General features: G+C 58.5%; 1 protein-coding gene across 1 annotated transcript; it reads left to right on the forward strand.

The window, feature by feature from the left end:
* The first annotated feature begins 42 nt into the window (after positions 1 to 42).
* GGA1 (golgi associated, gamma adaptin ear containing, ARF binding protein 1) lies at positions 43 to 20833 on the forward strand. The gene is made up of 17 exons (XM_029079292.1): positions 43 to 132; positions 7488 to 7572; positions 7871 to 7946; positions 8371 to 8469; positions 9272 to 9395; positions 9723 to 9823; positions 10909 to 10989; positions 11298 to 11435; positions 11524 to 11605; positions 12176 to 12283; positions 12569 to 12718; positions 14452 to 14516; positions 17032 to 17192; positions 17464 to 17657; positions 18525 to 18694; positions 19452 to 19562; positions 19656 to 20833. Exons 1-17 carry the CDS (start codon positions 90 to 92, stop codon positions 19764 to 19766), a joined length of 1899 nt encoding a protein of 632 aa, XP_028935125.1. The 5' UTR covers positions 43 to 89; the 3' UTR covers positions 19767 to 20833.
* Positions 20834 to 22087: the final 1254 nt, after the last annotated feature.

Below are 22087 nucleotides of genomic sequence, written 5' to 3' on the forward strand. Positions count from 1 at the left end.
GGCCGCGGCGGGAGGTGGACGTTGCCCTCTTGATGGGCGGGGGGGGGGGGGAGGGGGGAAATCTCGCGAGAGTTGGGCGCCGGGGGTCGATGGAGTCCGAGATGGAGCCGGAGAGCTTGGAGTCGCGAATCAGTGAGTGTCCGGGAGGGGGGAGGGGAGCGAGGACCGGACCGGAACCGGAACCCGGGGGGCCACCGCGGAACCCCCCACCCCCCCAGCATCATCCTATTTATTAAGCGCTCACTGTGGGCCAAGCGCTGGGCTAACCGCTGGGGGTGATGATAATAATGATATTGGTGTTGGTTAAGCGCTTACTGTGGGCCAAGCGTTGGGGTGATAATAATAATGATATTGGTGTTGGTTAAGCGCTCACTAATAATAATAATGTGGGTATTTGTTAAGCGCTTACTATGGGCCAAGCGCTGGTCTAAGCCCTGGGGTGATAATAATAATGATATTGGTGTTGGTCAAGCGCTCACTAATAATAATGTGGGTATTTGTTAAGCGCTTACTATGGGCCAAGCGCTGGTCTAAGCCCTGGGGTGATAATAATAATGATATTGGTGTTGGTTAAGCGCTCACTAATAATAATGTGGGTATTTGTTAAGCGCTTACTATGGGCCAAGCGCTGGTCTAAGCCCTGGGGTGATAATAATAATGATATTGGTGTTGGTTAAGCGCTCACTAATAATAATGTGGGTATTTGTTAAGCGCTTACTATGGGCCAAGCGCTGGTCTAAGCCCTGGAGTGATAATAATAATGATATTGGTGTTGGTTAAGCGCTCACTAATAATAATGTGGGTATTCGTTAAGCGCTTACTATGTGTCGAGCACTGTTCTAAGCGCTGGGGGAGAGACAGGGTCCTCAGGTGGTCCCACGGGAGGCACCCAGTCTTCACCCCCCCCATTTTACAGATGAGGGTACTGAGGCCCCGAGAAGTGAAGTTGGGGTTTGTTAAGCGCTTACCCTGTGCAGAGCACCGTTCTAAGCGCTGGGGGAGATCCAGGGTCATCAGGTGGTCCCACGTGAGGCTCACGGTCTTCATCCCCTTTTGACAGAGGAGGGAACTGAGGCCCAGAGAAGTGAAGTGACTTGCCCACAGTCACACAGCTGACAAGAGGCAGAGCTGGGATTCGAACTCATGACCTCTGACTCCCATGCCCGGGCTCTTTCCACTGAGCCACGCTGCTCACTAGGGGCCAAACACTGGTCTAAGCGCTGGGGTGATGATAATAATGATACTGGTATTTAAGTGCTTACTATGGGCCAAGCGCTGGTCTAAGTGCTGGGGATAATGAGAGTAATGATAATGTTGGTATTTTTTAAGCGCTCACTATGGGCCAAGCACTGGTCTAAGCGCTGGGGTGATGATAATATTGGTATTTGTTAAGTGCTTAGTATGGGCCAAACACTGGTCTAAGCGCTGGGGAGATAATAATAATGATATTGGTGTTTGTTAAGTGCTTACTATGGGCCAAGCACTGGTCTAAGCGCTGGGGGTAATGAGAGTAATGATGATAATGTTGGTATTTGTTTAGCACTCACTATGGGCCAAGCACTGGTCTAAGCTCTGGGGTGATTATAATGATGTTGGTGTTTGTTAAGTGCTTACTCTGGGCCAAGCGCTGGTCTAAGAGCTGGGGTAATAATAATGTTGGTATTTGTTAAGCGCTCACTGTGGGCCAAGCACTGGTCAAAACGGTGGGGTGATTATAATGATATTGGTGTTTAAGTGCTTACTCTGGGCCAAGCGCTGGTCTAAGAGCTGGGGTAATAATAATGTTGGTAGTTGTTAAGCGCTCACTATGGGCCAAGTACTGGTCTAAGGGCTGGGGGCCAAGTACTGGTCTAAGTGCTGGGAGTAATGAGAGTAATGATAATGTTGGTATTTGTTAAGCGCTCACTATGGGCCAAGCACTGGTCTAACCACTGGGGTAATAATAATGTTGGTATCTGTTAAGTGCTTACTATGGGCCAAGCACTGTTCTAAGTGTTGGGGTAATAATGATGTTGGTATTTAAGTGCTTACTATGGGCCAAGCACCGTTTTAAGTGTTGGGGTAATAATAATAATAATAATGATATTTGAGCACTTACTATGAGCCAAGAATTGTTCTAAGCGCTGGGGGAGGTACAAGGTAATCAGGCTGTCCCACATGGGGCTCACAGTCTCCATCTCCATTTTACAGGTCAGGAAACTGAGGCACAGAGAAGTGAAGTGGCTTGCCCAAGGTCACACTGCTGACAGGTGGCGGAGGTGGGATTAGAACCCATGACTTCTGACTCCCAAGCCCAGGCTTTTCCCACCATGCCACGCTGCTTGTCTGTGCTCCCAAACTTGCCCCTATCTCCCCTCTGGACAATTCTCCCCACCCTCAGGGCATTCATTCATTCAATCATATTTGTTAAGCGCTTACTCTGCACAGAGCACTGTGCTAATTCATTCATATTGAGCGCTGTGTGCAGAGCAGTGTACTAAGCACTTGGAATGTACAATTTGGCAACAGATAGAGACCATCCCTGCCCAATGACGGGCTCGCAGGCTAAATGGGGGAGAAGAACAAAGGGTGCGAGTCAGGGTGACGCAGAAGAGAGTGGGAGATGGGAAAAGTGGGGGTTAGTCTGGGAGGGCTTTTGGGAGGAGGTGGGCCTTCAGTAAGGCTTTGGAGAAGGGGGGAGAGTCATTGTCTGGCGGGTTTGGGGAGGGAGGGCGTTCCGGGCTGGACGTGGGCCGGGGGTCGGAGACAGGCGAGATGGAGGCCCAGGGAGAAGGTTCGCGGCACCAGAGGAGCGGAGTGTGCCAGCTAGGAGAGAAGCGCGGTGAGGTAGGAGGGGGCAAGGTGATGGACGGCTTTAAAGCCAATAATGAGTTTTTGATTGATAAAGAGGGGGGTGACATGAAGGTCAGGGTTTCCTCCAGGTCCAGTGCCCCCTTTGGGAACTCTCCCAGATGCTCAGTACAGTACTCCGCAGAAGAAGCGCTCGATAGATGCTAGTGACTCCCGGCCTGGGCCCGCAAACGTTCCAGGCCGCTGGGGTCCTCTGGGGTCCTCTGGTCCGGTCCCTGCCCAGGGATCCCCCACCGCGCCTCCTCCTCCCCTGCCGAAAACGCAGAGGGAGCGGCCGGCGGGGACGGAGGGGACCTGGGCGGAGCTGCGAAGATCTGGGTGACGGTGGCCCGAAGGGACATCATCATCTGTCAGAGAAAGCGTGTTAAGCGGCCAAGTGCCTGCCGGGGAGTTGCTGCTCCGCTTTCTCTCCCCCGCTTCAGTGCCGATCCTCGGGGCCTCCCCGACATCCCCAGTCGCGGCAGTCGATCCAGCACGGAGGACGACGAGAGGGTCTGTCACGGTCCCCTCGGTCCCCGGATCCACCCCGCTCCCCTCCCCCAGGATGAAAGAGGAGTCCGGAGACTGCGTCCCCGAGGTGGGCGGCCTGGAAAGGAGCCGGCCGCGGTGAGCGGGGTGGAGATCCCGCAGCATTCTGGCCCCGGTTCCCGTCCGTTTCCGCCGTATCCCGTGGGCTCGGGTTGGTGTCCAAACTGGCCCCAGCCCCAAAGGCCCAAGTGGTTCGTTCCCTGGACCAACCCCGGGATGGCCCAGTCCCCCCCGTGACCCAGAATCGCCGGGGACCACTACTCACTCAGCCAGCTCTCAAAGGCTAAGGAACAGCGTGGATAGAGCCGGACTCAGAAGTTAAAGGACTTGGGTTCTAATCCCAGCCCCACCGCTGGTGACCCTGGGGAAGTCACTGCACTTCTCCTTCCTCCGTGACCTCATCTGTAAAAAGGGGACTAAGACTGTGAGTCCCATGTGGGACGGGCTGTGTCCAACCTGATGAACTTGGATCTACCCCGGAGCTTAACAGATACCAAAAAAAAAAACCCCAGAAAAACCTTTTCTTTCAGACCCCGACATCCTCTGGGAACACAGGGCGTGGGGTTCGGCTCTGTCGCCAGGGCCCGGTTGGGCAACGGCTTCAGAATCGATAGGGAACAGGCCCCAGCCTGAGGTTTGCCAAGGGGTCAGATCTCCTTCGAGGCGTGGACTCCTGCCGAGAAGCCGAGGTTTCGGGGTTGGGCCCTGAATCATCTGTGCCGAGTCGATGCCACGGTGCCTCAGTTTCCCTGGCTGGCACCTAGCTGGCGCGGGGCTTCCTCCCTTTCTGGGATGTGGGAAGAGGGCTGAGTGATCCGGAAAGCCCTCCGGAGCCCTCACTGGAAGCCGGCAACGATGAATCAGTAAACAGGTTCCTGCTCCCTCTGGGGAAGGTGACCCGGCACTGTGCAGCAGACGTGGCCGTTCCGGAGGCAGGAACTCTCGTGGGACCGGGACGGGATGGTCAGAATTCGAATAGTAACAATCGCTGTGGTATCTGTTTAGCACTCAGTCGGTGTCAAGAACTGTACTAAGCACCGGGATGGTGACAGGATGATCAGATTGAACACTGTCCCTGACCCACGTAAGGCTCCACTCTGGTTTAGGTGTCAGAAAGAACCGTTATGAAATCCCCGTATGACAGACACAGTGAAATGACTTGCCCTAAGTCACCCGGCAGGCAAGTGGCGGGAAGCAGCGTGGCCTGGTGGAAAGCGCGTGGGCCTGGGAGTCAGAGGACCTGCGTTCTAAGGCCCGTTCTGTCCCATACCTGCTGTCTGACCTTGGGCAAGTCACTTAACCGCTCTGGGCCTCAGTTTCCTCGACTCTGAAATGGGGATCAAATCCTACTCCTTCCTACTCAGGCTGTGAGCCCCATTTGGGACAGGGACTGTGTTCAATCTGAATATCCTGTGTGTACCCCAGCACTTGGTACAGTGCTTGGCGCAGAGTAAACACTTATCAAATAACTTAATAGTAATTATGTGGCAATCCGTCGGATTTTTGAGTGCTTACTGGGTGCAGAGCACTATACTGAGTGCCTGGGAGAGTACACCATCGATACAGTGTAAGTACAATGCTAGCAGTCAGAATTAGAATCTAGGTCTTCTGACTCCCAGATCCTTTCCCTTTCCACTGCTTCTCTGTTCTCTATAATCCTGGCTCCGCCACTTGTCAGCTGTCTGGCTTTGGACAAGTCACTTCACTTCTCTGTGCCTCAGTTGCCTCATCTGTAAAATGAGGATTAAGACTGTGAGCCCCACGTGGAGAAGCAGCGTGGCTCAGTGGAAAGAGCACGGGCTTTGGAGTCAGGGCTCATGAGTTCGAATCCCAGCTCTGCCACTTGTTGGCTGTGTGACTGTGGGCAAGTCACTTAACTTCTCTGTGCCTCAGTTCCCTCATCTGTAAAATGGGGATTAAGACTGTGAGCCCCATGTGGGACAACCTGATTCCCCTATGTCTACCCCAGCGCTTAGAACAGTGCTCGGCACATAGTAAGCGCTTAACAAATACCAACATTATTATTATTATTATCACGTGGGACAACCTGATTACCTTGTATTCCTCCCCCCGCCAGTGCTTAGAACAGTGCTTGACACACAGAAAGCGCTTAACAAGTACCATCATCATTATTATTATTATTATTCTCTGCCTTCTGAGCCACAGAGCCTTCTGTCCTCTTGCTGTCCTTGCCTTGGAGACAAAGCCGGTGTCCCTCGGCTTTGATGCCAGCATCTCATCTCTTTCCCCCCCGTCGAGTGCGGCACAGTGACTGCTCGTTTTTGTCTCCTTTCATCTCTCAGTGCTACCTATTGAGCACTTACTGTGAGCAGAACACTGCCCTAAGCACTTGGGACAGTACAATAATAGATACTATCTTTGCCTTCAAGGAAACTACCACTGAGCCGGGGAGACGAACATTAAAGCAAATTACAACAAGGGGAAGCAACAGAGTTGCTTACGTGCGTGTATATAAGTGCCGCGAGAGGAGGGGCGGGTGAATCCTCAAGTGCTTAGGTGATGCAGAAGTGCCCAAGCGGCAGTAGAGGGAGAAATAGGTTGGGGATATGAGCGATTAGCCGGGGAAGGCTTCCTGGAGGAGGTGGGGCCCTTGAAGCTGGGGCCAGCGGGTGTCTGCTAGAGTGGGAATGACCACAACTCCTCTTACATTCTCCGATGCTGAGCTCAGCTGATTCTTTCCTGCACTCTGGCCCTAGGTTTCCCCATCTGAAATGGGAGATTCCTGCTCACCCCCCTCCCCACCTCCCTCGGAAACGGCTCTCCACTCAGTCTCCCGCTTCCGGGGCGTCCCCCTGCTGTCCTAAGGGCGGGGCCCGTTCAACCTGAAAGGCCGGGTTGGCACTGGGTCCCGGCGAGCCAAAGGCTCCCTCTTGAGCTGGGGAAGTGGGAGGGAAGGGGCTGTGCCCGAGAGCAGCGGGTCAGGGCCGGCCCGTCGTCTCCATCCCAGGAACGAGGGTCGGGGATCTGGTTGGGCCGCAGGACCACAGAACAGCAAGTCTGGGGTGGGCGGGAGGAGAACAGCCTTTGGCCCACTCCCGGTCAGCCCGAAGATGGCCGGTGGTCAGCCCGAAGATGGCCGGTTCACACAGCGTTCTGTGGTCTGTAGCCGCTGACGGAAAAGAAGGGTCCGGTGCCAGAGCCGCACTGCCTGGTCCCAGCGAGCCTCTTCCACCCCGTCCAGGATCTAGCCACCTGGGCCAGGGGCGGGGCGGGAGGACCCTTGCCCCGCTGGCTAACGGGAGGTTGGTGAGAGCCCGGCCCACTTCGGGATGGGGAGAAGGGGAGCCGTGTAAGGCTCCGGTTCTTGGTGTGGTTTCCTGGCCCCTCTGCAGAGTGCTGAGGCAAGGATTCCCAAATCCTTTCAGAGAAGGAGTGTGGCCTAGGGGATAGAGCATGGGTCTGGGAGTCAGAAGGACCTGGGATCTAATCCGGGGTCCACCGCTTGTCGGCTGGGTGACCTTGAGCAAGTCACTTCACGTCTCTGGGCCTCAGTTACCTCATCTGTAAAACGGGGATAGACACTGTGAGCCCAGGGTGGCACATGGACCACGTCCAACCCGATTTGCCTGTATCCACCCCAGTGCTTAATTCAGTGCCTGGCAGATAGTAAGAGCTTATCAAGTACCACAGTCATCAAATATTACTATTTTAGTGAAATCTGGAGGTAAACTTTCCCACTAAAAATTGCCTACCACTGAAACCTGCTTTAGCTTTGCTCCGGGCCCGGGGCTCCCTGTGGGGAAGGTGTGGGGAGGAGTTGGGTGAGCGCGGGGCTGGAGGTGGGCATGCTGACCATTGATGGGTGATCCAGTGCCTCTCCCACCACCCCTCCCTACCCCACCCATCCTTCCAGTATTTTGGTGTCAGTCGGTCAGTCCTTAGTATTTAGCGTGTGCACACTGTGCGCGGAGCTTGGGAGGGTACACTAGAGTGAGTAGACACAACCCCTGCCTTCAAGGAGCCGAAGATCTACAGTCTCAGAGTCTGGGCCCGGCTCCCAGGTGTCCTGGGGCCCTTCTGCTTCTCCCTCACCCTGTGGACCTGGGGAGGAGTCCACCCCTGCATTACTTACCCCGCCCCTCCCACAGATAGAGCCACGAACCCCCTCAACAAGGAGGTGGACTGGGACAGTGTTGATGCTTTCTGCGAGCAGCTCAACAAGGAGTTAGAGGGGTAAGTCTTGCCCTCTCGGGCTCCTTCCTGCCATCCCTCCCACCCGACTCCCTGCTCCAGATGCCCCCCTATACACACACACACCCCCTTTCTCTCTCTCCCCACCCCCCAGAACTGTGGCGACCCCCGCACGAGTCCTCCTGCACTGTATCCCTGCATGGAAGCCACTGATATTCCAGGAGGGGCCCCTGCCGCAAGGGTACTGTGGGAGGACTTGAGGGACCAGGAGGTCTCTCTTTGGGCCTGGGCCTGTCTCTGTCTCCCAGGCCCACCCCTGTCATCTTCGCCACCCCCCCAGGCCACCCCTGGCAACCCGGCTGTTAGCCCACAAAATTCAGTCTCCGCAAGAATGGGAAGCTCTGCAGGCCTTGACGGTGAGTGGGGCGGGGGCTGGGGTGCACGAGTGAAGCCGGGACTGGCCGCGGGCCCTGCCTGGTTCGCTGACCCACAGAGGAGGGAGATACAGAGAGGGGACCGGACCTGTGGGTCCCAAGTCCTGGGAATGCCTGGCCTAGGTGGGGGAGACCCGCAGGGCCACCCACTACCTCGCAGGGTCAGCTCAGGGCTCAGCCCGGGGGGGGGAGGAGGAGGGATGAGGGTCTTCCTTCAGCCCCGAAGGAGTCGGCTGGGGGTGGGGGAGAGGGGATCTTTGGCTGAGGGGCGTCCGTGGAGCGTGTGCCGTCTGACTGGGCCCCAGAGAGACCAAGACTCCTCTCCACCTTGGGGGAGGGGCTATTCCACTGACCCGACCGGGTGGGCTGACACAGGTCTCTTGCCTCTTGCTGCCGCCCCGCACAGGTGTTGGAGACCTGCATGAAGAACTGCGGGAAGCGCTTCCATGATGAAGTGGGCAAGTTCCGCTTCCTCAACGAGCTTATTAAGGTGGTGTCCCCCAAGGTGGGTACCACCCCCGGGGGGGGCAGGCCACGCTCTATCCCATCCCCACATTCAAACCGAGTCCCCTCAACTGTCCCCTTCTTCCTCTCCTCCTCCTATCCCCATCCAGGTTTTTCAGAGAGTAGGCCATGGGCAGCTGTGCCTTTCCCTTCCCCCAGCCCTCTTTTACCCTGGATGAGCAAGCTGACCACGGGGAGGCCCAGGGTGGGAACGATGGGGCTCACCCCTGGGCACCCGCTCACGGCTCCCCTAGCCCCACTCCCTCCGCGTGATCCTCCCTGTGTCTCCTCCCACAACGCCGATGACGAGCCACGCGGTCCATGGGAAGGCAGTGTAACCCAGCAGAAAGATCACAGAGGCGGGTGGGAGCCAGGAGAGATCCTGTCCTGGCTTCGTGGCTTGCTTGCCTGCTGCGTGACCCTGGGTGCATAACTCTTCTGGCCCTCAGCCAGCCGTATTTATTGTGTTACTGTATGCAGAGCACTGTACTAAGTGCTTGGAGAAAACAATCGGACACATTCTCTGCCCCCAACGAGCAGTTTCCTCATCTCTAAAATGGAGTCATGACACCCGTCCTCCCTTCCCCTAAGAGTGGGAACCCCACATAGGACAGGGACTGCACCCGAGCTGATTGTATCATCTCCACGGCAGGGCTTCGCACAGTGCTTGGCATGTGGTTAGCCCTTAGTAAATGCATCATCGTCATTCTTATTTAGGGTATGGGGGAAGAGGCTTGGTGGGGCTGAGGTCCCAGTTCTTCCTCTTTTCCCTACCCCCACGCCACCCCGGTCCCGCGGCCCAGTACCTGGGGAGTCGGACTCCCGAGAAGGTGAAGACCAAGGTTCTGGAGCTGCTCTATGGCTGGACGCTGGGGCTGCCCGCGGAGGTGAAGATTGCCGAGGCCTACCAGATGCTGAAGAAGCAAGGTGAGCTATTCACCTGGCCATGGGTGGGTGGAATAGGGGGCCCCCAGCCCCTCTCATCATCCCTGCAAGCCCAATGGGCTCTGACCCACGTGATGGCCTTGGACTGGCCCAGCTTGGGAATCGTGAAATATAGGGGGTGGAAGTGAGGGCCACCAAATTGAGTGGAAATCCCCAGGTCCGAGCGCTTCCAGCCGCTCAGCAAGGGGCCAGGTTTGCCGGACGGGAGACAGGCCTGCCCTCCTCCCGCCCTCCTCCTTCCCTCCTCCCTCCCGGCCAGGACCCCACTGATGGCAGCCTGTCCTTTCCTTTCCGTCCCTTCCATTTCAGGAATCGTGAAGAGCGACCCCAAGCTGCCCGATGGCGTCCCCTTCTCTCCTCCCCCACCGCGTCCCAAGAACATCATCTTCGATGACGAGGAGAAGTCCAAGGTGAGGGGATGACAGGCCAGGAGCAGCTGTGACTGAGTGGGGACAGAGCATTCTGTTCGGTCCTGGGGTAAAAATGGCCACATTCCCACCCTCAAGGAACGTACAGTCTAATCAGGGAGACTGCCTGGCACAGACTGGAACGAAAGTAAACAACAAAGACAAAGCAGCGTGTTGCCAAGGTAAGGGCACCGGCCTTTGATTTAGAGGACTTCGGTTCTAGTGCCGGTTCTGCCCCGTGCCTGCTTTGTGACCTTGGGCAAGTCACTGAACTTCTCGGGCCTCACCCTCTTCATCTGCAGAATGGATTCAATACTAGTTCTCCCTCCTGTTAGGCTGTGAGCGTCGTGTGGGACAGGTAGTGTATCTGACCTAATGATATAATATCGCATTCTCCCCGGTACTTAGTATTTAGTGCTATTATTGTTTTATTATTATCAACAAAGACCCAAGTGGTCCCAGCAAAAGGAAGCCCCAAAAAATCACACAAGTCCGTGGCTTAGACAAACAAAGGGATCTTCGCTGTGTCAAGAGTGGGCAGAAGGGGTGATCTTGGTCAACCAGGGAAGTGGGACTGGGAGAGGGTTAATGGGGAAAAGCCTCCTAGAGACGGTGATTTACCTGGAGGTTTTGAAGATGTGCAGAGCTGGGTTTTAGCAGATTGGGGTTGGGGGAGTCCCGGGTCGGGGTGAGGGCAGGGGCACAAGGATGTGCGGGTAAGTCGAGAGTGAGGTGCAGCCAGGAGCTGAGCTGGGCGGGAGCGGAGGGTACAAGCTGGGATGTAGCAGGAGAATGGAGCGGAGAGGGAAGGGGCCGGTTGGTAGAGAGCCTCCAAGCTAGTGGTCAGTTGTGGGATGTAGAGGGAGCCATCGGATCTTTGAGGAGGGGCGGTTCTTGCCACATCTTCTCCCCCCGTTACCCTTGCCCCCGGCAAGGCTGGGGAAAGGCATTGCCTCTAGGCCCAGAGATTAGGGGTGCTGGGGCAGCCCATCCCCTGCCATGACTGTCCTTCCCTCCTAAGGGAGGGGGACTTTCCTCCCTTCGGGACCTCCCGACCTCCCCTGAGCCTTCCCCACCCCACCCCCCAGATGCTGGCCCGCCTCCTGAAGAGCAGCCATCCCGAGGACCTCCGGGCTGCCAACAAGCTCATCAAGGAGATGGTTCAAGAGGTGACCACACCCGTGGAGATATGGGTGGGAAGGAAGGCCTCCTCTGGGGCGCAGAGCTCCCTCTGTGAACCCAGAGCTGAAACGAAACGGGGGCTGGAGGGAGGACTGGCTGAGGGAGGGGCCGGGGTGAGTGGAGCGAGGGGAGGGCTGGCTGGGAAATCCGGGTCAGAAATCTCTCGGGGTCATGCTAACGGGTGGCCCCACCCCAGGCCTCTCCAAGTGGGGTGCGGAGGTGCTGGGCCTGCTCCTCCTTGTCGGGGGTCGGGGGGACTGTGTCCAGCCCCTTCCCCATCCCCCATCCTCTGCAGGACCAGAAGCGGATGGAGAAGATTTCCAAGCGGGTGAACGCCATCGAGGAGGTGAACAATAACGTGAAGCTGCTGACGGAGATGGTGACCAGCTATAGCAACGGGGGCACCTCTGACGGCAATGAGGAGCTCATGAAGGTGAGCCCCCCCCCCCACATCCCTCCTCCCCCGGGGCCCACTCCACCTCACCCAGGCCAGCTGCCCAGTCCGCGTGTCTCCATGGCAGGAGCTGTTCCAGCGCTGCGAGCGGCTGCGGCCCATGCTCTTCCGCCTGGCCAGCGACACCGAAGACAACGACGAGGCCTTGGGTGAGCCTCGGCCCCGGCGGGGTCGGGGGAGTGGGCTGCCATCATGGCGGGGAGGGGCGGAGCGATGGGCTGGGACAGGAGGGAGAGCGGCCTCAGGAGAAGAAGCAGCGTGGTTTACCGGAAGGAGCCTGGGCTTAGGAGTCAAACGACATGGGTTCTAATCCCAACCCCGCCACTTGTTAGCTGTGTGACTTTGAGCAAGTGACTTCACTTCTCTGTGCCCCAGTTCCCGCATCTGTAAAATGGGGATTAAGACTGTGAGCCCCTCATGGGACAACCTGATTACCTTGTATCTACCCCAGTGCTCAGAACAGAGTTCGGCAAATAGTAAGCGCTTAACAAATACCATCATCATTATTATTATTAAGCTTGGCCAGCTTGGACTCTTCCCGCCACTCTTTACCGGGTGCAAGGCGGGTGCTGGCACGCCCCTCCCCCACCATCTGACCCATGATTGTCACAAGGTGGGCATTGCCAGGCTAGTCTGCTGGCCCCTGGCTGTCCACTTCCACCCACCTTGGCCCTGGCTTCATGCTCTGTTCTCCCCCCCTCCTCCCACTTAATTGCCAGCGGAGATCCTGCAGGCCAACGACAACCTGACCCAGGTGATCAACCTGTACAAGCAGCTGGTGAGAGGCGAAGAGGTCAATGGCGAGCCAGGGGCTGGGCCCCTGCGGGGTGAGGAGCCGGTGGGGGAGTGAGATGGGAGGGGCCGCGTGGGAGCAAGGGCACGGGGCGGGGGTGGGGACGGTCTGTTTGGCTGGGCCCCGCCCTCAGGCCTCAGAGCTGCAGGAGGATGGTGGGGTCTGGTAGGGACACCCCCTCTTCCCCTGAGATTTGGGGTGGTGGAGGAGGAGGGGGAGGGAGCCAAGCACGGAGTCGAGGGCCAGGCTGCCCCCTCAGAACCGAACCGGGGCCTCTCGCTTGCTTGTCTCGCCCCACCCGCCCCGGCCCACTCGTCAGGCAGCACCTCCGCTCTCCTGGATCTCTCCGGACTGGACCTGGACCCGCCCCCAACGGCCCCCACCTACCCGGCGCTGCCCAACCTGGCCGGGGGACACCACGAACTGCCCGGCTCCTTGTCCCTGCTCGACGACGAGCTCATGTCTCTAGGTGAGATGGGTCGGTGATCCCAACGGAGACACCTGCTCTCCTTGTCCATCTGTCCGTGTCATCCCCCTCAGCACCTCCCCCCACCAAAGGCCTCTCCCGCCTCCCGGGCCCAAGCGGAGCCCCGCGGGTGGATGAGGAAGAGGTTTGGCCGGGCCTCTGGTCCGGGGCCTCTGGTCTGGGACTTCTGGACCTCAGCTCGGAATGAAGGTTCTCGGCGTAGCAATCTGAGCTGGCGGCGGGGGTCACTTCTGCTTTCGGTTCCGCTCACATCCTCCCGTGCCCTCCTCGGCTTCCTGGCCCCGGGCTCCAGAGCCGTGTGCGAGTGAGCCGCGGCTGGCGGGGAGTGGCCGCAGGCGGGAGACTCGGTTCCCGGGTGGGTGCCCGGAAAGGTGGGATGAGGGAACGGGCCAGCCGGTGAGCAGGATGAGGTCAGCGAGGCTGGCGGGTGACTGGGGCTGCCCTGGGCCGGGACAGCAGCTTGGGGCACCCATCCCCAAGGTAACGGTCCAGAGGAGGCTGGGAGTGGGATGATTGAGGCTTCCGCTGCCTCGGGGGAGGTCAGCGCTCAGCCTGCAGACCCCATGATGGTCACATCTGTCTCCTGGGGCTCTCAAAGTACTTTCCAGCCATTTGGGTGCCTCGCTTACTCGCTGGCTGTGACCGAAGGGAGGGCCGGGGGGGATATGCTGTGCCTTTGGGGGCCACGCCCTGCCTGCCAGGGTGGGCCTGATGACCCCAGCTTCTGGAGGAGAACCCAGCCAGAGGCCTGCCCACGTCGGAGCCATAACGTAACCTTCAGGCGGCTTGGCCTGGACCTGTCTCACCGAGGGAAAACAGTCTGCTGGGGCCCACTGGCCGGGAGCCAAAGCTCAGCAGCGCCTCAGTGCAGCCCAGCTCAGCTCCGGTGTAGCCTGGCAAAGCCTCAGCACAGCCTGGTGCAGCCCCAGCTCAGCTTCAGCATAGCCTGGAACAGGCTCACTCCAGCAGCAGGCGAGAACTGTGTTGCATTTCCTGTCCGTGACCAGTTTGTAATCTGAACGTTACATCGGCAGAACCTTCGGCCTTCCCGATTTCCTTCTGGTTTCTGGGCTTCGGGGACACCGGGGCAGAAGCCCGGGTGCTGGGCAGCAGGGAGCGAGGCCAGGGCGCCGTGCCTGTCCTGTCTACAGACCACCCTCACTCGGAGGGGCCTCCCTTGCAGCTCCCCGTCCCAGCCCTGGCTCCCGGCCTGGTGTATGCTACCCTGAGAAGTGGTTTGGAGAAGCAACCAGGCCGGTTTGAGGTGACCCATCTGCCTCTACCACCCCTGTAACCCCTTCGGGCTCCCCTGCCCACCCTGCTCCGAAAATCCAGCTGAGAAGTCACCACCTTCAGCAGCAAAGGCAGAGCGAGTCTCAGCTCCTGCAGCGTCTTTTGCTTTCCAGTGGTCACAATAAGGGGAGAGGAAGTGGTGTGGCCCAGTGAGCTGGGGATCGGGACACTTAGTTTCTATTCCTCTGCCCCGACCCCCCTTACTCCGATTCACTGTGGGGGGCCCCTCGCTGCTTCACTCATGCCCCCCCCCCCGGAAGCACCCCTTTTCCTGCTCCGAACCGAGCCGTTCCACAGGGTCCCCCGGGGAAGGGCCCCAGTCCAGCTTCCTTCCTGCCCTCTCGCGTGCCTGGCAGAGCCCTCGGCCGGGTGCAGGGCCCCGACGGGCACCTCTCTCAGAACTGGCCTTTTCCCCCCTCCAGGCCTCAACGACCCAGCTCCCCTCTCGGCCCCAACCCTCGACGGTGGCGGATGGAACAGTTTTCAGGTAGGAGGGAGCAGGGAGGCAAGGGGGTTTCTGGAAAACACTGAGGCAACGGTTCAGGTTGGCCGTGGCTCTCTCCTTGCCGTCTCTCACCGCGCTTGTCTCCCGCTCTGTCTCTTCCCCCACCGTTCCCCACTTGGTTGGGGCCTGAGCAAAAGAGAACCAGGAAGGAGAAGCCACCTCTCAGAACAAAGCAGGAGATGCTGGGGGGTGGGGATGAGGAGGAGGAGGGGGTGTTTTCCATGGGAAGACTGTAAACTCTGCAAGATTCGAAGGCCGGACTGTGCTTCCAATGTGAAAGCATTAACTTCTGCCTTCTCCAGCCCCGTCATCACTCACGCAGTGTCCCACAGTCCCTCACTCCCAGGGAGAACTAAGGCTCTCCCAGACTTTCATATCCTCTCTCTCCTGTTAGGGATTGATGGTTCCTTCCCCGCCCCCACCCCCCCAAACTGGCACCCAGGAAGGAAGCTATCCAGGTGATTTTCCCTTTTGATGATACTCCCCCACAATCCCAGGGTCCTGGCCCCAGAGGACCCTGGTGGGGGACCGTGAGGGTAGAGGGTCCGGCCCTGTCTCCCTGAACTTTTTTTTTTGCATTTTTTAAGTGCTTACTACGTGCCAGGCACTGTACTAAGCATTGAGGTAGATACAGGGTAATCAGGTTGGATGCAGTCCCTGTCCCACATGGGGCTCACAGTCTTAATTTCCTTTTTACAGATGAGGGAACTGAGGCCCAGAGAAGTGAAGTGACTTGCCCAAGGTCACAGAGCTGGGATTAGAATCCAGGTCCTTCTGAATCCCAGGCCTGTGCTCCATCCACTAGGCCATTCTGCTTACCATTTCTGCTCTTAGTTTTGCCCCTCCCCAGAGTCCTCCCTTGCAGACAGTCATTTATTGAGCGCTTACTGTGGGCAGAGCACTGTACTAAGTGCTTGGGAAAATACAGTGTCTGGCTGGCAACATCTGGTGGGGCGGGGGGGGGGGCCTGCTGGTCCGGAGGGATCCGGTCTTTTCCCTCCCTCAGGAAACCTTACCTTGAACAGCAGCTCTCCATCTTCAGTGTCCAGTTTTTCCTCTTCCCTCTCCTGTGCCCCTCTAGTGAGGGAGGGCTATGATCCGATGAAATGTAGCCACTTCTGGGATGCAGCCCCAGGCAGAAGTCCTACCCATCCAGAGGAGAAAGGAAGGGGGCATCCCAGGACAACTGAGGAAGAGACACTGGGGAAGCAGTGTGGCCTAGTGGAAAAAATATGGGCCTGGGAGGCAGAGGACCTAGGTTCTAATCCAGGCTCTTCCTCTTGCCTGCTTTTGTGACCTCGGGCAAGTCGCATCTCTGTGACTTCAGTTACCTCATCTGTAAAATGAGGGAAGCAGAGAAGCAGCGTGGCTCAGTGGAAAAGAGCCCGGGCTTGGGAGTCGGAGGTGATGGGTTCGAACCCCAGTTTTGCCACTTGTCAGCTGTGTGACTGTGAGCAGGTCACTTAACTTCTCTGTGCCTCAGTTACCTCATCTGTAAAATGGGGATTAAGACTGTGAGCCCCACGTGGGACAACCTGATTGGCCTGTATCTACCCCAGCGCTTAGAACAGTGCTCTGCACATAGTAAGCACTTAACAAATACCAACATTATTATTCAAATGGGAGATTAAGACTGTAAGCCCCATGCGGGACAGGGACCGTGTCCAACTTGATTACCCTCTATCTACCCTAGCACTTCAGTACAGTGCCTGACATATAGTAAGCACTTAATAAATACACAAAAAAAAAAAAAGATCAGGGAGACAGGGCCAGACCCCCTAACCTTCACAATTCCCCACCAGGGTCCTCACACATGGAGCCATCACAAGGACGAGTCACCTGGACAGCTTCCTTCCTGGGTGCCAGGAGGAAGGTCCACCTACCAAATCTGGCAGGTCCCCAACGGAGCTCCCAGATTTGGTAGCTCTTCCAGGATGGAGAGGATGGTTACCGGCCCCCAAGGATGAAAAGGGGCGTTGAAGACCCCGGAATTTGGATCACATTCCTGCCTCTGGCCCCTCATCTGTTTCCCCCATCTGTAACTTCTTATAATGAACTTATTTATGAAATAATAACAGTAACTGTGGTATTAAGCACTTACTATGTGCCAAGCTTTGGTGTAGATAGATCATCAGGTCCCACTTGAGGTTCACAGACTAAGTAGGAGGGAGAACAGGTATTGAATCCCCATTTTGCAGATGAGGTAACTGAGGCACTGAGAAATGAAGCAACTTGCCCAAGTCACACAGCAGAGGAGGCAGAACCGGGATCAGACCCAGGTCCTCTGACTCCCAGGCCCTTGCTCTTTCCCCTAGGTCACGCCGCTTCTCTGTTTTAATGCTTCTGTATTTTAACGTCCATCTCCCCCGCCAGACTGTAAGCTCCTCGAGGGCAGGGATCGCATCTACCGACTCGTAATGTAGTCTCCCAAGTGCTCAGTACGGTGCCCTGTGCGCAATCAGCGCTCATTGAATGCCACCGATGATCTCCCATGCAGTCGTCCGACAGCGCTGAACCCCCCATCACAGCCCCCGGAGTCGACCCTGGGCCTCCAGGCCCGAGCTCCCCATTGGCCACCAGCGGCATGGACGACCTGGACCGGCTGGGGAAGACGTTGCTGCAGCAGTCGCTGCCGCCCGAGGCCCAGCAAGTGCGGTGGTGAGAGCCGGAGCCCCCCGATACACACACACACACACACACACACATGCACGCATGTGTGCTTGTGACCCCCGAGGGTCAGCTCAGCCACTTCAGCCACAGCTCAGACCCCTCTTCTCTCCCGGGGCAGTGAGCTGGGTTGGGAGAGGGATGCCCAGCTGGGGAAACTGAGACCTGGGAGGTGGTGACTCACCCAAGGAGGACCAGGCAGAGCTGGGGCGAGACCCCGGGAGATCCCACCACCTCTCCCAACCCCCCCCCCCTTACCCAGGGAGAAGCAGCAGCCCCCGCCCCGACTGACCCTCCGGGACCTGCAGAACAAGAGCAGCTCGGGATCCCCTGCCCCGCTCCACGGAGCATCTTCTGGCTCGATCGCCTCGGACCAGCCGGCCCCCCCGCCGCCCACCGCCCCTCCCGAGATCTCCCTGACTGACATCACTGTGCCCCTGGAGTCCATCAAACCCAGTGAGTAGGTGGGAGTGGGAGGAAGGGAGGACTCTGTAGGCTTTGGGCGGGAACCCCTCTTCTGAACCTGCGGGCTGCTGGAAAAGAGAGGGCCAGGTCAAGGAGCGGTGGGGAGGGGTGCAGGATTGGAGCGGCAGTCCTGGTCCCTCTGGGCCAAGACAGAAGGCTCCTGCTGAGGGACCCGCATTCCCAAATCCTCTCGTCCTTCTCTCCGTGGCATGAGGGGCTGCCGTCTATATGACACTGATAGTTGTCATAACTGTTATGCTCTTACTGTGTGCCGAGCGTTGTACTGAGAAGCTGCATGGCCTAGTGGAAAGAGCACAGGCCTGGGAATCAGAGGCCCTGGGCTCTAGTCCTGGCTCTTCTACTTGTCTGCTGAGTGACCTTAGGGAACTCACTTCACTTCTCTGTGCCTTAGTTTCTGTAAAATGGGGATTAAAGCTGTGAGCCCCATATGGGCAAGGGACGGCCTCCAACCTGATTATCTTGTATCCCAGTGCTTAGTATGGTGCCTGGCACACAGAAAGCATTTAATAAATGCCATAAACAGAAACTGTACTAGGCTAGAGCCAAGAGTCTGAGGTCAAACACAGCCCGTCACACATGGAACTCCCAGTTTGAGGAGGAGGGACAATAGGTATTGAATCCCCACTCTACGGGTGAGGAAACTGTCAAACTGAGGGGTAGAGAGGTTAAGTGACCTGCCCAGGGTCACTCAGTTGCAGGTGTGTCTCCAGTCCCCAGACGCTCCTCCTGCCATCCTGGGAACTCCTCTGAAGTTTTGGGTGGCAGCTCCCCCCTCTGAGCCTGGGTTTCTTCCCCACCGTCCTCCCCAACTGGGCCCCCTCCTACCCCCCGACCCAGGCAGCATCCTGCCCGTCACCGTCTACGACCGGCACGGCTTCCGGGTCCTCTTCCACTTTGCCCGGGATCCGTTGCCCGCCCGGCCGGACGTGTTGGTGGTGGTCGTGTCCATGCTCAGCACGGCGCCGCTGCCCATCAGGAACATCGTCTTTCAGTCGGCAGTCCCCAAGGTACGCCACTCCCCCACCCCTTCAGATGGGCATGGAGCTAGCTAGACGGGGGGGGGGGGGGGGGGGCGAGGGGGTGGGAGCATGTCTGCTAGGCCAGGCCTCCCTCTGCTGCCCCAAGCTGAACCCAGTTAAATCCCCCTCCCCAGCCTCCGCCTGCCCGATCCGCCCGTCTGTTGTTATATTGTAGTCTCCCAAGTGCTTAGTACAGTGCTCTGCACTCAATAGGAGCTCTGTAGATACGATTTAATGAAGGATTGAATGAAGGGTCTCAGCCCGGCCTGCCTTTTCAGGGAAAGAGACCAGATGCCTGGGGCTTAGAAGTTACGTGTACCACACGTCGCCTGGCCCGTGCTCGGCCGCACCGGACAGGCGGCTGCCCTGGGGGCCCACTTGGTGGGCAAGGAGGGGGCTGCTGAGCCCAAAACAAGTTTCTCTCATCACCCGGCGGCTAATCCGGTTATGCTGAGGTGGAGACATCCCGCCCGGGCCGAGGCACCCACATTCTGCCTAGACCAAGCCCCCCATCAAGCGCTTACTACGGCGCTCTGCGTGCAGTAAGCTCTCAGTAAATACGATTGATTTATTGATTCAGGCAGGGGGCAGAAGAGGAAGGCCTCCTGCCCGAGGTGGCCTGGCATGGGGGCACAGGGTGGGAGCAGCTGGGTCGGAAAGCGCAGCACACCTGCCTGTCCTCGGCCCACCTGGGGCTGGATCCTCTCAAGGCCATCCCCCCCATCCTGTATCCCCCCTGCTTCAGGTGATGAGAGTGAAGCTGCAGCCCCCTTCCGGCACCGAGCTCCCGGCCTTCAATCCCATCGTCCACCCGTCAGCCATCACCCAGGTCCTGCTGCTCGCCAACCCTCAGAAGGTGAGGGGTGGTCTGGGGGCGGGGGTTGGCCGGGAGGGCAGGGCCACTGCTTCCCTCCCCCACGTGACCTTCCCCCGTCTGTCCATCCTGCAGGAGAAGGTGCGTCTCCGATACAAGCTGATCTTCACAATGGGGGAGGAGACCTTCACAGAGATGGGGGACGTGGACCAGTTCCCACCCCCGGCATCCTGGGGCAGCCTCTAGAGCCAGCAGCGGGGGAGGGCCAGAGCGACGGCTGGGGGACCCCTCCCCACGCTCTGAACAGAAGGGAGCCCCCTCTCCCACAACCCCTGCGCCTGGAAGATCCGACCCACGGCCCTTCCCCGCCCGGGGGTTGGGAGCCCCACCGCCTCCCCACCGACTGCCCTTCCCTCTTTAAAGCTGGGCGGGAACGGGGAGAGGCGGGGACCGGCCCCGGCCACCAGCCCCGCCCCCAGCTGCCAGCCTTCACCATCGCAGAAGCTTTGAGCCCTTCGGTCCTGGGGCGGGACCACCCGGGGTTCGGTTTGCAGGGGTCAGTGGCTGGGCCAGCACGGGCAGGGGAGAGGGGCAGCCCGCCCACCCCCCGTCGACCCCCAGGCTCCTGTGCGGACTAGAATGTCTGTGGCCATCTGTCCGGGGGTCACGGCCCCGTGGCAATCCTTGGAGGGGAAGGCCAGGGCCCCTCCTCTCTCATGCCTTACATGAAGGACTAGCCATAATGCGGTGGTGGGGCGGGGGGATTGCAGGAGTTTGGGAGGGCGGGGGCCTCACCCCCTGTGGCCCAGAGGGCTGGCTCGGGCCCCTCCCGTGTCGGAACCGGGTTGAAGCGGGGGTGGCCTCCACCCCCCACCTTTTTGCACTTCTCTGGTGTGGGTTTGACTCCTTTCATTCTGTTTCTGAGTCTGTCCCGTCCGGGGCCGGGGGGTTGGGGGTGGAGAGCTGTCCTCTCTGACCCTCATTTCTCTCAGCTCCCTGTTGTCTCCCTGCGCCCCACCGCCCACCGCAGGCCGGAGCCAGGGGTGCTGCCCGAGGAAGGAGTACGAGCCCCTGGGGGAAGCAGGAGATGCTGGGAGGGAGCACACCCCTTCTCCCCCACTGTTCCCCCCCCCATCTCTCCTTTCTTGTGTGTCAACTCTTACTGTGGTTCCGTTGGGTGGCCAGGGTCCACACCAGGGCCTCATGTATATAGCTCTTGGGCAAAGCCTGGAAAGGGCCAGGCTAGCAGCAGGGTGCAACGAGCTCTGACGGAGCGACTGTATTTATGGGAAATAAACCGTTGTCTCTCCTGATCGGGTGTGTGGAGAAACCTGCTCCAGGGAGAGGGACTGCAGGGCCTCGGGCCTGCTCACCCTCCACCTTCTGGGTGCCCCTCCTTCATCCCTAATCCATTCCACCTGGGGCAGAGGGCTCCCTGTGACTGCTGCCCCGCGTGCCGCTCAGCCTTTCCCACTTCCCCTGGCCCCAGCACAGGAAGTGGCATGGGCCCCACTCTCCTCTGCATCACGGTGTTTCAGCCCGGCTTGGCTCTGGTGGAAAGGGGTGCTGCAGCTTCCAGGCTGGAGACAGCTGCAGCAGAGGAGGTGCTTGGTCCTTGCCCCGTCCAACCCAGCACTGCCTCCCGTCCCGTTGGCCTCTCAGAGGGGAAGGAGGAGGAGGAGTTCGTTTTATTTTGTGTTACGGTATTTGTTAAGCGCTTACTTTGTGCCAGGCTGGGATAGATACAAGGTAATCAGGTTGGACCCAGTCCGAGTCCCACATAGGGCGCACAGTCGTCATCCCCATTTTACAGATGAGGGAACTGAGGCCCAGAGAAGTGAAGGGATTTGCCATGATCACCCAGCAGACAAGTGACAGAGCCGGGGCTAGAACCCAGATCCTTCTGATTTCCTGGACGGTGCCCTATCCACTAGGCAACGCAGACCCACGTAAACCTGGCGCTTCTGCCTCCACCCCCACCATTGCCGGCCCCCAGCCCAGTCCAGTCCAGCCCAGCACCGCCCCCAGCCTAGAATCACCCAACAGACCTTGCCTGCCATGTTGGTGACCAGGCCAAGCAGGATGGAGGAAGGTGGAGGGCAGGCCTAGCGGTCACTTAGGGAGAGAGGTCATAGGTGCCCTAGACACGATGCCTTCCCCATCACCTCTTCAGAGCATGTGGTCCAGTGGCCTGAGCACAGCCAGGGCAGCCCTCCATCATCAGTTGCCAGTCCAAGGAGATGTGGTGTGCCTTCTCGATGGCAGGGGAGAGAGGAAGGATGTGACATACCCAGTTGGGGGGGGTCACTCTGGGAGCCCGGCAGAGCAAGGTGAAGAGAGCCAAGTCTCCGGAGTAATTACACTCTCACTGCAGGCCCGGGTCAGAGCCTTCAGGGAGGCCCGGGGAGAAGACAGTCTTTGTTCTCAAAGAACTCATGCCCCACGACAGACCTCCATGGCATGGAAAAGAACTAAAGTCTTGTTGAATAAAGACTGCCCGAACTCGGGTCCAGGGGAGAGAGCACTGCTCTGAGAAGCAGCAGATCTCCTTTGACTCTCATTTTTCC

This window comes from Ornithorhynchus anatinus, chromosome 14, assembly GCF_004115215.2.
Source record: "Ornithorhynchus anatinus isolate Pmale09 chromosome 14, mOrnAna1.pri.v4, whole genome shotgun sequence".
Taxonomy (NCBI): Eukaryota; Metazoa; Chordata; class Mammalia; order Monotremata; family Ornithorhynchidae; genus Ornithorhynchus; species Ornithorhynchus anatinus.

Excerpts from the sequence above, each read along its gene's own strand:
- GGA1 (XM_029079292.1), top strand. The coding sequence starts at position 90 with ATGGAGTCCGAGATGGAGCCGGAGAGCTTGGAGTCGCGAATCA. Across the intron at positions 133-7,487 it reads GAGCTTGGAGTCGCGAATCA|ATAGAGCCACGAACCCCCTC; the intron begins GTGAGTGTCCGG and ends CCCCTCCCACAG. Across the intron at positions 17,658-18,524 it reads CCTGGAGTCCATCAAACCCA|GCAGCATCCTGCCCGTCACC; the intron begins GTGAGTAGGTGG and ends CCCCCGACCCAG.